This window comes from Laccaria bicolor, genomic scaffold, assembly GCF_000143565.1.
Source record: "Laccaria bicolor S238N-H82 LACBIscaffold_14 genomic scaffold, whole genome shotgun sequence".
Classification (NCBI taxonomy): Eukaryota; Fungi; Basidiomycota; class Agaricomycetes; order Agaricales; family Hydnangiaceae; genus Laccaria; species Laccaria bicolor.
In genome coordinates this window covers 720,480-734,104 of record NW_001889885.1, presented here as the reverse complement: position 1 = coordinate 734,104, position 13,625 = coordinate 720,480, and the positions used below count along the sequence as shown (strand labels likewise).

Genomic DNA, 13,625 nt, shown 5'->3' with positions numbered 1-13,625 from the left:
AGTCCCCTTTTCCTTAGCGTATGTGTCAATGTGCTGATGGTGGTGGTTGTGGTAGGACTTGAGAAAGACGTACATGTTTGGACCCTCGGACGTTGATGCGCCTGATCATGAGAGAACTCAAGGATGTAGGAGAGGGCAGCGCTTCAAGCCGTTGCTCTCTTTGTTTAGGGGTAGTCAGGTGCGGTGCTGAGCCTTCTTTCTCTCAGAGAAGAGGACGATTCGCATCGACACCGCCCGCCCCACGACTTGAAGACTAGTTACTACACTCGTTCACTATCTATATCTATACCTCGATATTCGTATTTATGTATTGGTGAGTCCTTCGCTGCTTCATCCAGCTTTAGGCTTATTCATGTGTTTGCTAGGCCACGGTTGATCAACGTTCAACTTTCGAAGACCTATACCCCAGTCTCTTATAATACCCGGCCCAGATGCCACCACTATATACCAGGATCGGATATGCTTCTACGGAAGGTGTGTACTTTGATTTCACCGCGTTCATCAAGAGCAACTTGAGGCTGATGTGCATTTGAACTTAGGTATCGACTCATAATCCGCCGGAGGTGCTATTCCCAATTCTGTGCTTGAAGCGTCGTCCTCAATGTTGATCGAAGTGGACGCAGGTCCAGTCATACCTAGGCACAGAGAGATCTCTGGCAATGTTAACTACTCGTCCGCTGGCGCTGGATGCCAGCTCGGCGTTCCATCTAGCGCCGTTTTTTCTGACCTTGATGTGTCGCTAGCTCTCTTCAAGCTCAATGAAGAGATCAGGCCTTTTGAAATCTCGGATGGTCACGATCGTATTTGTATTATGTAGCCCAATGTAATGATGTTGCGTCCTATCACAAATCCTACAAGTGCCTTAAAAAAACGAAACAACAATACAGCGCTTAGAAAACAGATAATAAGTAATAATATAATGGAGCACGCGCTATGCGCGGCTAATAAATCCTTCCAACGTCGAATAAGAAGGTAAAAGTTGAATCCCCAATGAACCGAAGTGTTTGTGAAGTGAATGATGGCTGAGTTGAATGAGGTGTGATGCATGATTGAATGAGTCGTTGAATGTCGTCGAATTGGGGCATGATTCTAAAATGGAGACTACTAAATTGGATGAGGAGGAGGTGAAGAACAGCATGAACATACATGAGTCGTTATCCCGCATTGTGAACCAAGAGAACTCTCAAGCAACGACGCAGTACGCATTGTTCCCGCTGCCACCGTCATCGGCATTGGTTGGGATATCACTGGAGCCAGAGACGGAGGCGAAGAAGATGGCGAGGGTGGCGAAGGAATCCATGAGAGTAATTTCGGGAGAATGTAGAGAACAGTGAGTTCAAAAGATGTTTAGGACGCGGAGCAGCCTGGACATTTGTCGTTGAACGTTGCTCCCTTTTAAACTCGACGGTCATCTTGAATCTAATGCTCCGGAGGACTCGAGTAGATCTCTTGATAAGAATTGTCCGAGTCTTATTGTCAAAGCGTTCCTGCACCTGAAATATGCTAGATCATGAACATAGAACAATAAAAGCCAACGTTCGGGACTTACAAACTTTCCAAGGCATTTCATATGGTTACCGAGAAACAATAAAAACCCTGATGACGTCACGCGACCTTGAACTTCGTTCCAACGCCCATGCTCGCCCCTCGCCCATGGTTTAGTTTTGCGTTCAACAGTTGTTGTATAATTAATCAATTCGATGCATGCGGCGTTCAACGACACAATAATCGTGTAATCGAGTCACCGCTTTTGTCTTCGTCAAGGCTTGAGCAATGCAGTCAGAGTCTTAAGGGCCATAATCAGAGGCCTCGGTGGATTGGGAGGTAGAAGGCGAGGGGTGGAAAAAAGAGTAGACAGAAAGGTGAAGTCGCCAGCTTATTGTGAATGCACGATTTGTCGGAAGCTGGACTGTGGACATGAGCGCGGCTTGAACTCGACAGATCGTTCAGGAGTGCTGCTGGGAAAAGGTGAACCTCAATTAGGATGCAACCCAAAAGAAACAAGCATGCATAAGCGTTTTCGACGAACAGCGGTGTGTAATGAGATGAAGAGGGTTCTCGGAGTTGGGTTCGAGCCAAACGGGTCTTTCGGACCAATTCGGACAGAGTTTGAATTTTTGTTTGTTTGGCATTGCGTGAGCCAAATTATTTGACCACACATCCAATTCGATTCCAGCGAATCAGGTTCTTTGGTTGTTACTACTGTACAGCCGTTTGCATAAGTCATTGAACACTTCGATTTTTTTTGCGTCGTCACGTGCCAACTTTCCCGTAGCCAAACAAATGATTGATCGAGTAGATAACGCGCGAAGCGATTGAACTCAGAGCTCACCTCTTATACTCATTTCTCGAGCTGAACACGTTCCTTCCTATCGGAAATGTGTTTTTCATCTCGGTCACCAGATAAATAAAATATATTGAGCACCTGGACGCAAGGCTTCAGGATGGTGAACGAGGCAGTACAATGCGCGTTGATTTTTCGGCTCAGCTTCGGATTTGATAAGTGAGAGCAAGGTTGACAGGAAATAGAAAATACCTTGTTCGAGGTGAGTGTAGCTCAGGTAGGAGTCTGGGACTCGATTATGGACGAAAGTGAGCGGGCAAAGGGAGAGGAGTGCAGTAGAGCGCGCATTATCTCAACGTTATCTACTCGATCAATCATTTGTTTGGCTACGGGAAAGTTGGCACGTGACGACGCAAAAAAAATCGAAGTGTTCAATGACTTATGCAAACGGCTGTAACATCTAACGGTTATTGCTACTATCAGTGCTGCTGGCCACTCACCATCTCCTTCAAAATTCGCCTCTTAGAAATTGCTAAGCGGCTCCAGAAGCGGCGGTCTAGGACGCGTTGTTTGACATGGGGAGCGGAGTCGAACAGGTTGAGGGCGGTACAGGGGGATCCGTACCCGAAAAAATATAACAACCCATCTTGCCAACGAGGTTCGTCTCGGGGGGTACTATTGTAGCGAAGATCTAGCGAACGGGAAGGATGGTGTGATACCCGGTCGGGAAGACGGGAAGATGTCGGTGAGTTGGGGAGTGTAAACGAATGGCAGGAGCTTCGCTCACGTATTCCTGAGCTGAGCGCAGCTTGACACAATCAAAGAAGAGCATGACCTCCGTTGATTGTCGAAAACTTTTAGTCCGGCAGGCAACCGGCGGCCTGAAGACAGAAGAAGTTCATTGACGTTCAGTATCCGCATTCGAACGTCACACCTGTCGTGGTACGGTGGGGCGATGTGCACTTGGCTAAACTGGGTCACTCTCGGCAAGTAACTGAGGTTGATCTCCCCCAGTATTCATTGCGCGATGGTGAGCCGACTTTGCAGATACAAAATCTCCTGGTAGCTAGGACTTCACGCATACAGGGTGGACATGATCCAGAAGCAGGATCAACGATGAGCCTGTGCATCGAATTTATGCGGCCACGGGATTACCCCATCACTTTGCAGGTTGACTTTGTTACCGGCTTTGACTATAACAGTCTTTTCAGTTTTGACTGGACGGTCCTGCCATCCCCCACTTTTTCCCATGCTCTTCGGCGTCACGACTTCGCTGCTGGCTTATGCCTGCCTAGCTACCGCGGTGACCACCTTTACCGTTCCACAACTTGCAGGCCAAGATGACACGCCCGCTTTACTAGAGGCGATGAAGGACCTCTCTTCGGATTCGACGATTTTATTCGAAAGCGGTATCACTTACAATATCTTCACGCCCATTCAATTCCCCGAATTAACCAACGTCGAAATTCGTATTGAGGGAAACCTAACATATCCGACAGATATACCGACAATACAAAGTAAGTTTTATTTGCTAGACTTTGAGTACCCCCAGATAACCTTCGTCGTCAGAAATTGTGGGTGCGGCGGTAAGATCAATTGTCCTCCATCTCCTCGATACCGAAAACTAATGGCTCGTTGTAGGGTTTTCCTGGCTCATGGATCACCTTCACTGGTGGAACCAACGTGACGCTTCAAGGCTCCTTGGATCCTCATTGGGGATGGATTGATGGTCATGGCCAAGCGGTGAGTACCCGATCATTCTACAATCTGCGTGATCTTACCCATATTTCAGTGGTGGGATGCCCAGAATCAGATTAATCGTCCGCATGGAATTGCATTTAGCCATATCAACAATGGCGTCATTCGGGATATGAAGATTTGGAAGGTATCGTCTCATCTTTCTCAGTGATGACCTCTATATTGAGGGGCACCTCTTCGTTTAAAGCCCATAGCGTGGAACTTCGCAACGAGCGGTTCTTCAAATATCCATGCGTTCAATAACACGATTATCGCTGTGTCGAGCACTCAGGTACGAAGGCTATCTTTCCCTCGCCTTCGGAAATAGTAATGACGCATTTATCCAGTCCTTCCCATTCAACACGTGAGTGGGCTTGACGTTCTCTATTATTTGGTCCCACTTACGACACCGCTTGTGCTTCATTAGCGACGGTGAGCGCCATCGTTTCCGTGGTTTGGTAAATTGACCGCTCCGTTGCCGAATTACATAGGGTTTTCTGCCGGAGGATCTAACATGATCTTCGAAGACAACTTTATCCAGAACGGCGACGACTGCCTTACTGTCGGAAGTGGCGCGTCTAATATTACCTTCAGGTATCTTGCAGCAGTCTTACCCTGTTAGCTCTAATTTGTGAACGACTCCGTAGGAACACCTATTGTGAAGGCGGGCATGGACTTTCGATCGGGTCCCTCGGAAAGGCTGGTCAAGTCGCCAATGTGCAAAACGTCCTGTGAGTATATTCGATGTGTTTCATTGGCACACGAACTCATCGTACCGATCAGCATTGAGAATATCCAGATGGTTAGTCCTCATCGTTGCCTAATATTGAAACCAAATATGATCTCTGCTTTCCCCCCAGAAAAACAGCTTATATGGCGCTCGATTTAAGAGCTGGGCAGGCGGCAATGGTCTCGCTCGAAAGTAAAGTCTTTCTTTCTCCGACTTAATATTGATGAACAACCATATTTCAGTATTACATGGAGGAACATCGCCTTCGTCGACGTTCCGTTCCCCGCAAGTGCTCTGCCTGTACAGTTTTTGCGTGTTTTCTAACCATTTTTCTATAGATCTACGTGACACAAAAGTACTCTTTCTATTATTGACTTTCCTCTCCTTGATTGATCGGTCGCGCTAGCTATTGGGATCCAGGCGTGAGCTATTTAGAAGTCAATTTTACACTTTCCAATCTCCTAAATTTTATCTAGGCCGGTCCAAAACCTAACTCTACAAGCAGCAACAACACCCATATTCAAGACTTCGTGTTCGAAAATTTCACAGGCATTATAAAAGAGTATCTTCCATCCATTAGCTCCGCTTTTCATCCATCCTGACGCTTGACAGTAAACCCTACGTGGAAGGGTCATGCATTACCAATCCCTGCTGGTTTGGTTTTCACCCGAATAAATATGATATGGTCTCACTTTGGTTACTAATAGGTACGCTGTCCCCGGTGCGACGGGGAAAGAAGTCATTATATATGATCTTGCTCCCAGCACCTGTACGTGACCCGTTCTTTCTCTGCTCTTTTGTCTTACTTTGAATGGTAGCCTCGAATATTGTCGCGAAGAACATCGTCGCCACCACGCAAACATACGCACCTGCAGCCGTTATGTGCGACCCCAAGGCAGTGCGTGATACATGACTTTCTCGATTAAGGCGGCTGACTAGCAATCTGTAGATAACCTACAATACCGGTTTCAAGTGTTGGAATGGCCTATATCTCTCGACCTCCAAGTAGGCTGGTTGGTTGATCAATTCATATTCACTGTCAACCTCCGTATCACCATTCAATATTCACCCATGGTATAACATATGGTTGTTGTTATTCGAACACTTCATTTATTTCGGGAGGATTTGACCAAGGTAAGAAGCCGTCGGAGGAGACTTACATCTCTTTAATTCAAATGAAAGCTTTTTACAAGACATTCTTCAGTTCAATCGATACCAAGATACGCTCTGCTTCCCCCAAATACCACTCTTGAATCATGCATAGACGTGATCGCTCTCCTCGGCGTCTGGCACTCTATTTACGCACAAATTCCACGTACCTTTCTGCCCAAGAGTGCGATGAAAGGTGTGTCTAGGCCGGCAACGTGAGCCTAGAAGCAGGGAACCGTCAACGAAACACACGTACATGGAAATACCAACTTTCTTCATCAGGAAATTGGGGTAACGCATCCGCTGGTGCGTCCAATGTAGCCCGTATGCGCTACTCGCCCGCATCAGTGGAAAATATCTCCGTGATTAAGGATGGACGGATACATGTGGAACAATCGTATGTCTTTCCCTCAATTTCAATTGCGTCTGTCGGAGCGTATTCTCTATTCCTTGCTTCCTGAGAAACTTCTCGAAGGGTTTTGAATTTTCATATAATGCGTCCATGTCGGACGATATAAGATACATCATCGTTTCGTCACCTATTGGTCAGTTAGCGGGTGTGTTCTTCGTGGGGCCATAAGTTGGTGTACCAAATTCTTGGATATGTCTGAGAATCTTGATTATTTATGCTGGGTGAATGACATGCGACGTGATTAGAGGTTCAGCATTTACCTTCTCCTCTTTCGCCATCTTGCGGATAACATTTTGAATAGCGGCCTTCCCTGCACTGGAAGCACGCCCGTCTTCTTGAGCAAAAAACCAATTCATAAAGTAGCCAACGATGGATGCCGTCCTTGTGTCAGCAAGAAGGGGAGCCCAATCGCTTAAAAGGTCGCTCAACCCAACGTAGTTGGCGTCCAGGATGTTTGAAACTTCAATGCGGTCGTACGGAGGTTTAGCCTTCAATCCCGGAATTTCATCATTACGCAGGAGTTTTGAGAGACCGCGGGCATCCACTGGATAAACGTTAAACGTGACTGGAAATTGTCGAAGACGCTGGTGAAAAGTACGCAGCTGCGCAGTAAGGAAGAAGTAGAGACAGCCATATATGTCTTGGGGAGTTGCCCCATGCGCTTTTCCGACTTCCGTGACTTCGCCCAAACTGCGTGGTGAACATAAAGATTTATACGAAGATGAGAAGATGAAAGGCTCACTCCCAACCTTCGAGGGGGTCAGCGTAGTCTGTCTGAAGCCACCTTCCCTCGAACGAGAATAGCGAGAGATTCGGGACATTGAAGTGAGCGTTCAATGCGCCAAACGGAAGTACAATACCGAAGCGGCGAAATTCGTGGAAGGCGACACGGTGGGGAGGCTTCAGTTTTGCGTACATGCGCTCATGAAAATCGCGGCGTGAAGGCGCGTTCCTTACTCGGTCATATTCGTCTTGTATTTGACTGATAGAGGTGTCCATAGAGCCGTAGTGAACGAAGTACCGCATTGCCTCGTTGGGAAGGGCAAATGATATGGTCGAATTGCGACCCAAGGGGCAGGAACATACGATCATGAGGCTACCTGGCGTGGTTTGCGGTAAAATCAGCGAAGTAAACATGGCTGAGATTCTCATCCGATATTCGTGGGGCATGAACGTAGAGTACCAGAAATGGAGTGCAACGTCGGCAGCCAAATGTTCATCCGAAATTGTCCCCAAGATGAGAAGCAAAATTATGTTGCGGCACACGATAGGCAAGCAACAATCATTGATTAAAATGTTGAGATTTCCTGAAAAGTCGGAAGGAAGGGAGTTAACAGTTCGGATGACATGTCGAAGGTCTCCTGAGGCTTTCAGGTGAGGTGGTGAGCCGTTGCTGAATGGGAAACTGGTAAATTTGATTCTTACCAATGAACGCAAGCGAAAAATTTGTCGTTAAGTCCTTTTCATTTTTGGGTAAATTTAGCACGTCTATTGCGGGCATATTTCCCCACCTGTAGTGTCGAATAAGTTCAGAGGTTGAGAAAGAAGGAATGGTACCGTACAAAAATAATCCGGATGAGAACTCGTCCATTTGTTTCCGAAGGAAATCCTCAGATGGCGATATCGCATCGAGGAATGAGGCGTGACGATGCTCGATGATCCAAGCTGGCTTCCAATCTTTAGCCAGCATAGGATCCCTGCAATCTGAAACATGACTCCCGTTAGTAAACTACCAAAAATGTTTGTTCGCCCGCACCTCTCTTATGAACGCGCCAATGATATTTCTGGCATTCCTGAAATTTCGATGAGAAAAAAGCGGAACCGAAACTGAAAGAAGAGCACCTTGGAGCAATAGGAAACCAATTTACAGCCACTGCAAGCCATCGTACCTGGATTATCGCAAGCCTTGTATTTTTCGACCTCGACATTTGCGCATTGCAACCTTTGTGGAATGGGAAATCTCGGGGTTTGGTTCTTTGCAAAGGAGTTTATCATCTGCTTCAGGACGTTATCAATGCCTCCACTTTCATCGATCCCATCGAAAGGAGGTCCCCCTTCTGTCCTAGGGTCTGGGGGTATGACGCGGATATTGGCGTTCTGAGCAGACATGTTATCGCGATAGACCTGCTCAGCATATTCCCTCATCTGGGGTGGGAGCAGATTCGAGAACATGTTTGTGAGTTTATCCATCAGAGAAGAAACCTAGCGGATAGAGAGTGGGAGGACAAGTTGGGGTGCGAAGAAAAGCGAGGGCTTGATCTTCATGTATATCGATAAGCGCCCGAAGTGCATTTCGAACAACATACTGCCTGCAGGCAGGCATGTGTCTGGATCGTAACCTTGTTTAAAGGAACTTTTAGAAGTGACCGTCCGTCGCACTGTGTACAGCACACTATTTATTCACGAAAGGAGGGTCTTGATATTTCTTTGATGGTTCTATGTTCGAACTCCCAACTTCATCGTCCAGCCATCCATGGTATTTCCTTGCAACCTCGAACGTCAGCATGATGTAACTTTTCAAGGTGTTCCAACTGCCCAAACCATATCAGCGGAGCAACATGGCGAAAAAAGCGCTCGTCTGCGGCACGTTGGCTGACGAAATTGTGATGGGGATTCCATTTTCACAGAAGGTTCCGAATTTCGAGAGTCCGAACCGCTGCCGATCCGCCTGTCCGCCTGTCTGGTTCGCACGGCACCTGCCGCCACCAAACACGGTCATGAGCCTCTTCACCTTTGCGCCATTCCGTGGCATTCGTGCGTCGAGTCTCGACACTCATTGTTACAAATTTCCATTGCAAAGCCTAACATGGGTGCCAGCAATCCAGTGCTCAACTGTGGGATGCTCAACCCACGACCCTCATCCACATATGTTAGTCACGTTGTGCCTTACCTAATGGAGTAGCCGGACGTGACAAAACACCATACTATATGGGCCCAGCCGGACGGCCGGAATCTTATGATGTGCCTTTAGTGATGGTGCGGCCGCGATCCTTACAGGGACTCACTAGCACGCGCCGGCTGTCCTTTTCACCAACACCGTAGTGTCTCACCGGCGGTCCTGATGCATGGTATCGACCGGCGGGGAAATTTGCGGTGCACCCTGTCCTCTGGCAGCACAAGTTGCGGTGTACCATGTAAACATAGATGGTGATCATACATAGTGATAGGCCTGCAGTCATCAGTTAAATGTCATGAATGTGAGCCATTACAACTGAAAAACATACTGAATGATTAATCACAATGAGAGTCCTACTGCAAGGTGATGAGATACTGTAATTTCTTTTGAAACACAAGCAGCCTTCATTAACTATTGTCTATAGCATGTCCCCCAGAAATACAGCTGAATACAACACACCAGCAGAACACCTTCCAATAAAAACACATTGCCTTTTCATAGGAGACACTTTTTAAATAGCTGTGTTGGAGGTCCAGATATATATAATGAAGCTCTGTTGCAGCAGTGGAATTTTTTCAAAGAGGCTCCACAAGAGCAATCTATTTTTTTCAAATGGCACTGCAGGCACAATGTATTATTTTTAAAAATGGCACCACCGGAGCAATGTATTTTTTTAGATGACACCGCCGGAGCAATGTTTTTTTTTTTTATAAATGGCACCGCCGGAGCAATGTATTTTTTTTTCAAAAATGGCACCGCCGGGGCAGTGTATTTTTCTTAACAATGGCACCGCCGGGGCAATGTATTCTTGTTTAAAATGGCACCACTGGAGCATAAATAGCACCGCATTTTTACAAATGGCACCGCCGGAGCAATATGTTATTTTTTAAAATGGCACTGCTGGAGCAATGTATTTTTTTTCAAAAATGGCACTGCCGGGGAAATGTATTATTTTTTAAAATAGCACCGCCGGGGCAATGTATTCTTGTTTAAAATGCCACCACTGGAGCATAAATAGCACCGCATTTTTACAAATGGCACCGCCGGAGCAATGTATTATTTTTTTAAATGGCACCGCCGGAGCAGTATATTTTTCTCAAATGGCACTGCTGGAGCAATGCAATTTTTTAAACAAGGCTCTGCCTTTGAAATTGCTCTGGCAGAGTAGTCCTTGCATATTTTTTGAAATACAAAAATCTTGTTTAGGGCAAAGAACACTAGAATTAAATAGACAGTTGATACATATGATTACTAGTAAATGGGCGGTACTGCTGAGGTTTTCTTGTTTTCTTCTGCATATGTTTTCTATGGGGGGACTAAGTGGTGGATTGCAGAGGGTAGATTGCAGGTGGTAGATTGCAGGTGCAGGGGATAGATTGCGGAGGGTATATTGCGGGGGATAGATTGCGGAGGGTATATTGCGGGGGATAGATTGCGGAGGGCATATTGCGGGGGATAGATTGCGGAGGGTATATTGCAGGGGATAGATTGCGGAGGGCATATTGTGGGGGATAGATTGCGGAGGGTATATTGCAGGGGATAGATTGCGGAGGGCATATTGCGGGGGATAGATTGCGGAGGGTATATTGTGGCTGCGGTGGATAGACTACAGAGGGTAAACTCATCTGGATCCTTCATAGGGGTTTGGAAGCCAAGTATATAAACCTCTGTACATGCTCACAAGTGTGTTTTGAAGAGTCACTTATGTGAAATGTACCTTTTCACAGATTGTTTCAGCTACACAGAATGTAAAAATGACTGTCAACCCACATAAAAACCACCTGTGGAAAGCTGGAGAAAGCAGGATTTGAACAAGTTAGGCCCAACAATAGGTTTCTTAGGAAAAGAAGAAGTCTTGATGGTTTTCATTGTAAAATATACCTTTTCACAGATTGTTTCAGCTCTGCAGAACATAATAATGGCTGTTACCTCATGTAAAAGCCACCTCTGTAAAGCTGGAGAAGTCAGGATTTGAACAAGCTAGGCCCGACGATAAGTTGTTTGGGGAAAAGAAAAGTCTTGATGGTTTCTATCATAAAAAGTACCATTTCACAGGTTGTTTCAGCCCCGCAACATGTAATAATGACTTTTGACTCATGTAAAAACCACCCTTGAAAAGCTTGAAAAAGCATAATTCTAACGAGCTAGGCCCGATGATAAGTTGTTCGAAAAAAAAAAAAGTCTTGATGATTTTCGTTGTAATGCCACAATGCAGTCAAGGTTTGATAGAGATTATCAACATAAAACCCTCTTTTCTGTGTTTGTCAACAAAAACAAAACATCTCTTGAAGATTTTAACATGGTAATTACCATGGCATTGAGGTCTATCAGCTGGCTGGTTTTCAGGTTACATGGATTGAAATTGGGTGAGTGTGTCGTTGTTCGTTGGGATGCAGGGTCTGTTTGCATGCAGCAGAGGGTCCGTGCACCAAGCGCATCACCTCAATTTGGAAATGTCTCAGGCACAAACTGAAACTTTGATGGTCCCTGCCCGGCAACAAGCAAGATAGCTGTACCATCCTCATTGCCGCAACACCCTTTTCTGGTCCTGCATAATGCATACTTGGTTACCTCTGGCTATCAGAGCCAGAGCTCATATTAAGAGAAAGTGTGCACAGCTAAGTCTGAAGTACCATTAGATTGGTGGTATTTTTGGGGCAATGTGTAGTGCTTAGCTTGGCAGGGTGTTCTATGCAGTGGCTAGTCCAGTGGAGTATCATAAAGAAATGACACCGCCGGCAGAGCACCATTTGCGGAGGGATTGTGTACTCAAATATATTTTCAGTATAAATGTGTCAAACATATTCTAACAGGCTATTATACATTTTCTTAAATGGAAGTGGAGGCAATGTGCAGTGGCTGGTCTGGTGGAGTATCATGAAAAAATGACACCACCAGCAGAGCAATATTTGCAGGGGGATTGTGTACTTAGATATTTTTTTGGTGTAAATGTGTCAAACACATCCTAACAGGCCATTATAAATTTTCAATATAAAAGCAGAGACAATGTGTGGTGGCTGGTCTGATGGTGTATCATAAAGAAAATGACACCGCCGGTGAAGCAATGTTTGTGGAGGTATTGTGTACTTAAATATGTTTTCAGTGTAAATGTGTCAAATATATTCTAACAGGCTATTATAAATTTTCAATATAAAAGCGGAGATGATTTGCGGTGCCTGGTCCGGCGGCATATAATAAAAAAATGACACCGCCGGCAGGGCAATATTTGCGGACATATTGTGTACTTAAATATGTTTTCAGTGTAAACATGTCAAAAATATTCTAATAGGCTATTATAAATTTTCAATATAAAAGCGGAGGTGATTTGCGGTGCCTGGTCCGGCGGCGTATAATAAAAAAATGACACCGCCGGCAGGGCAATATTTGCGGAGGTATTGTGTACTTGAATATGTTTTCAACGTAAATGTGTCAAACTTCATTATAATTCTTTTTCTATTTTTGCGGAGTCAATGTGCGGTGGCCGGTCCGGCGGTGTATCATAAAAAAATGACACCACCAGCAAAGCAATGTTTGCGGAGGTATTGTGTACTTAAATATGTTCTCAGTATAAACATGTCAAAAGTATTCTAACAGGCTATTATAAATTTTCAGTATAAAAGCGGAGGCAATTTGCGGTGGCTGGTCCGGTGGCGTATCATAAAAAAATGACACCGCCGGCAGAGCAATATTTGCAGAAGTATTGTGTACTTAAATATGTTTGCAACGTAAATGTGTCAAACTTCATTATAATTTTTTTCTATGTTTGTGGAGTCAATGTGCAGTGGCTGGTCCGGTGGTGTATCATAAAAAAAATGACACCGCCGGCGAAGCAATGTTTGTGGAGGTATTGTGTACTTAAAATCTGTTTTCAGTGTAAACGTGTCAAAAATATTCTAACAGGCTATTATAAATTTTCAATATAAAAGCAGAGGTGATTTGTGGTGGCTGGTCTGGTGGCGTATCATAAAAAAATGACACCGCCAGTGGGGCAATATTTGCAGTGGTATTGTGTACTTAGATATGTTTTCAACGTAAATGTGTCAAACTTCATTATAATTCTTTTTCTATGTTTGCAGAGTCAATGTGCGGTGGCTGGTCCGGCGGTGTACCATAAAAAAATTATATAACTGGTGGAGCAATATTTGTGGAGTGATTGCCTTGCTGGTGTACTGAAATCCTTTTGCAGACTAAATGTGTGAAGCTTCTTCCAACTAGTGTTTAAAGGTTCAGTCCATAGGACCGCAAAAAACCGGTGGACCGAACTGAACCGGTCCATGGTCCGGTCTTTTTTTCGGTTGCAGTTGCCCCAATTTGGGGTTGGTCCGGTTGCCGGTTGCCTCATTTCGAAAATATATTAAAACCGTTCAAAGACCGGTTTTGATCGGTTGCAACCGGTTAAACGGTCACGTGCGTTACA

General features: G+C 45.3%; 6 protein-coding genes across 6 annotated transcripts; 4 read left to right on the top strand and 2 right to left on the bottom strand.

Annotated features, from left to right (window-relative positions):
* Window positions 1–95: 95 nt before the first annotated feature.
* On the top strand, window positions 96–257 carry LACBIDRAFT_298634 (uncharacterized protein; the record flags this gene model as incomplete). Its single annotated transcript, XM_001881928.1, has 1 exon — window positions 96–257. The coding sequence occupies one exon, from the start codon at window positions 96–98 to the stop codon at window positions 255–257; it is 162 nt and encodes a 53-aa protein (XP_001881963.1).
* Window positions 258–803: 546 nt separating this feature from the next.
* Window positions 804–1,896, top strand: LACBIDRAFT_298632 (uncharacterized protein). The gene has a single exon (XM_001881927.1). The coding sequence runs from the start codon at window positions 1,095–1,097 to the stop codon at window positions 1,332–1,334; it is 240 nt and encodes a 79-aa protein (XP_001881962.1). The 5' UTR covers window positions 804–1,094; the 3' UTR covers window positions 1,335–1,896.
* A 79-nt stretch (window positions 1,897–1,975) lies between these two features.
* Window positions 1,976–2,391, bottom strand: LACBIDRAFT_298630 (uncharacterized protein; the record flags this gene model as incomplete). Its single annotated transcript, XM_001881795.1, has 2 exons — window positions 1,976–2,264; window positions 2,333–2,391. The coding sequence occupies 2 exons, from the start codon at window positions 2,389–2,391 to the stop codon at window positions 1,976–1,978; spliced, it is 348 nt and encodes a 115-aa protein (XP_001881830.1).
* A 1,142-nt stretch (window positions 2,392–3,533) lies between these two features.
* LACBIDRAFT_298629 (glycoside hydrolase family 28 protein) lies at window positions 3,534–5,353 on the top strand (the record flags this gene model as incomplete). Its single annotated transcript, XM_001881926.1, has 13 exons — window positions 3,534–3,801; window positions 3,854–3,870; window positions 3,926–4,027; window positions 4,077–4,169; window positions 4,230–4,313; window positions 4,369–4,385; window positions 4,449–4,453; window positions 4,513–4,615; window positions 4,669–4,752; window positions 4,805–4,823; window positions 4,882–4,943; window positions 4,994–5,051; window positions 5,228–5,353. The coding sequence occupies 13 exons, from the start codon at window positions 3,534–3,536 to the stop codon at window positions 5,351–5,353; spliced, it is 1,038 nt and encodes a 345-aa protein (XP_001881961.1).
* Window positions 5,354–6,266: 913 nt separating this feature from the next.
* On the bottom strand, window positions 6,267–8,502 carry LACBIDRAFT_298628 (uncharacterized protein; the record flags this gene model as incomplete). The annotated part of the gene is made up of 8 exons (XM_001881794.1): window positions 6,267–6,439; window positions 6,491–6,515; window positions 6,573–7,002; window positions 7,055–7,679; window positions 7,738–7,823; window positions 7,875–8,016; window positions 8,069–8,105; window positions 8,155–8,502. 8 exons carry the CDS (start codon window positions 8,500–8,502, stop codon window positions 6,267–6,269), a joined length of 1,866 nt encoding a protein of 621 aa, XP_001881829.1.
* Window positions 8,503–8,870: 368 nt separating this feature from the next.
* Window positions 8,871–9,450, top strand: LACBIDRAFT_327934 (uncharacterized protein; the record flags this gene model as incomplete). Its single annotated transcript, XM_001881925.1, has 3 exons — window positions 8,871–9,066; window positions 9,215–9,288; window positions 9,355–9,450. The coding sequence occupies 3 exons, from the start codon at window positions 8,871–8,873 to the stop codon at window positions 9,448–9,450; spliced, it is 366 nt and encodes a 121-aa protein (XP_001881960.1).
* Between the last annotated feature and the right edge of the window lie 4,175 nt (window positions 9,451–13,625).

Coding starts and splice junctions, on each gene's coding strand:
- LACBIDRAFT_298632 (XM_001881927.1), top strand. CDS start 1,095: ATGGAGACTACTAAATTGGATGAGGAGGAGGTGAAGAACAGCATGAAC.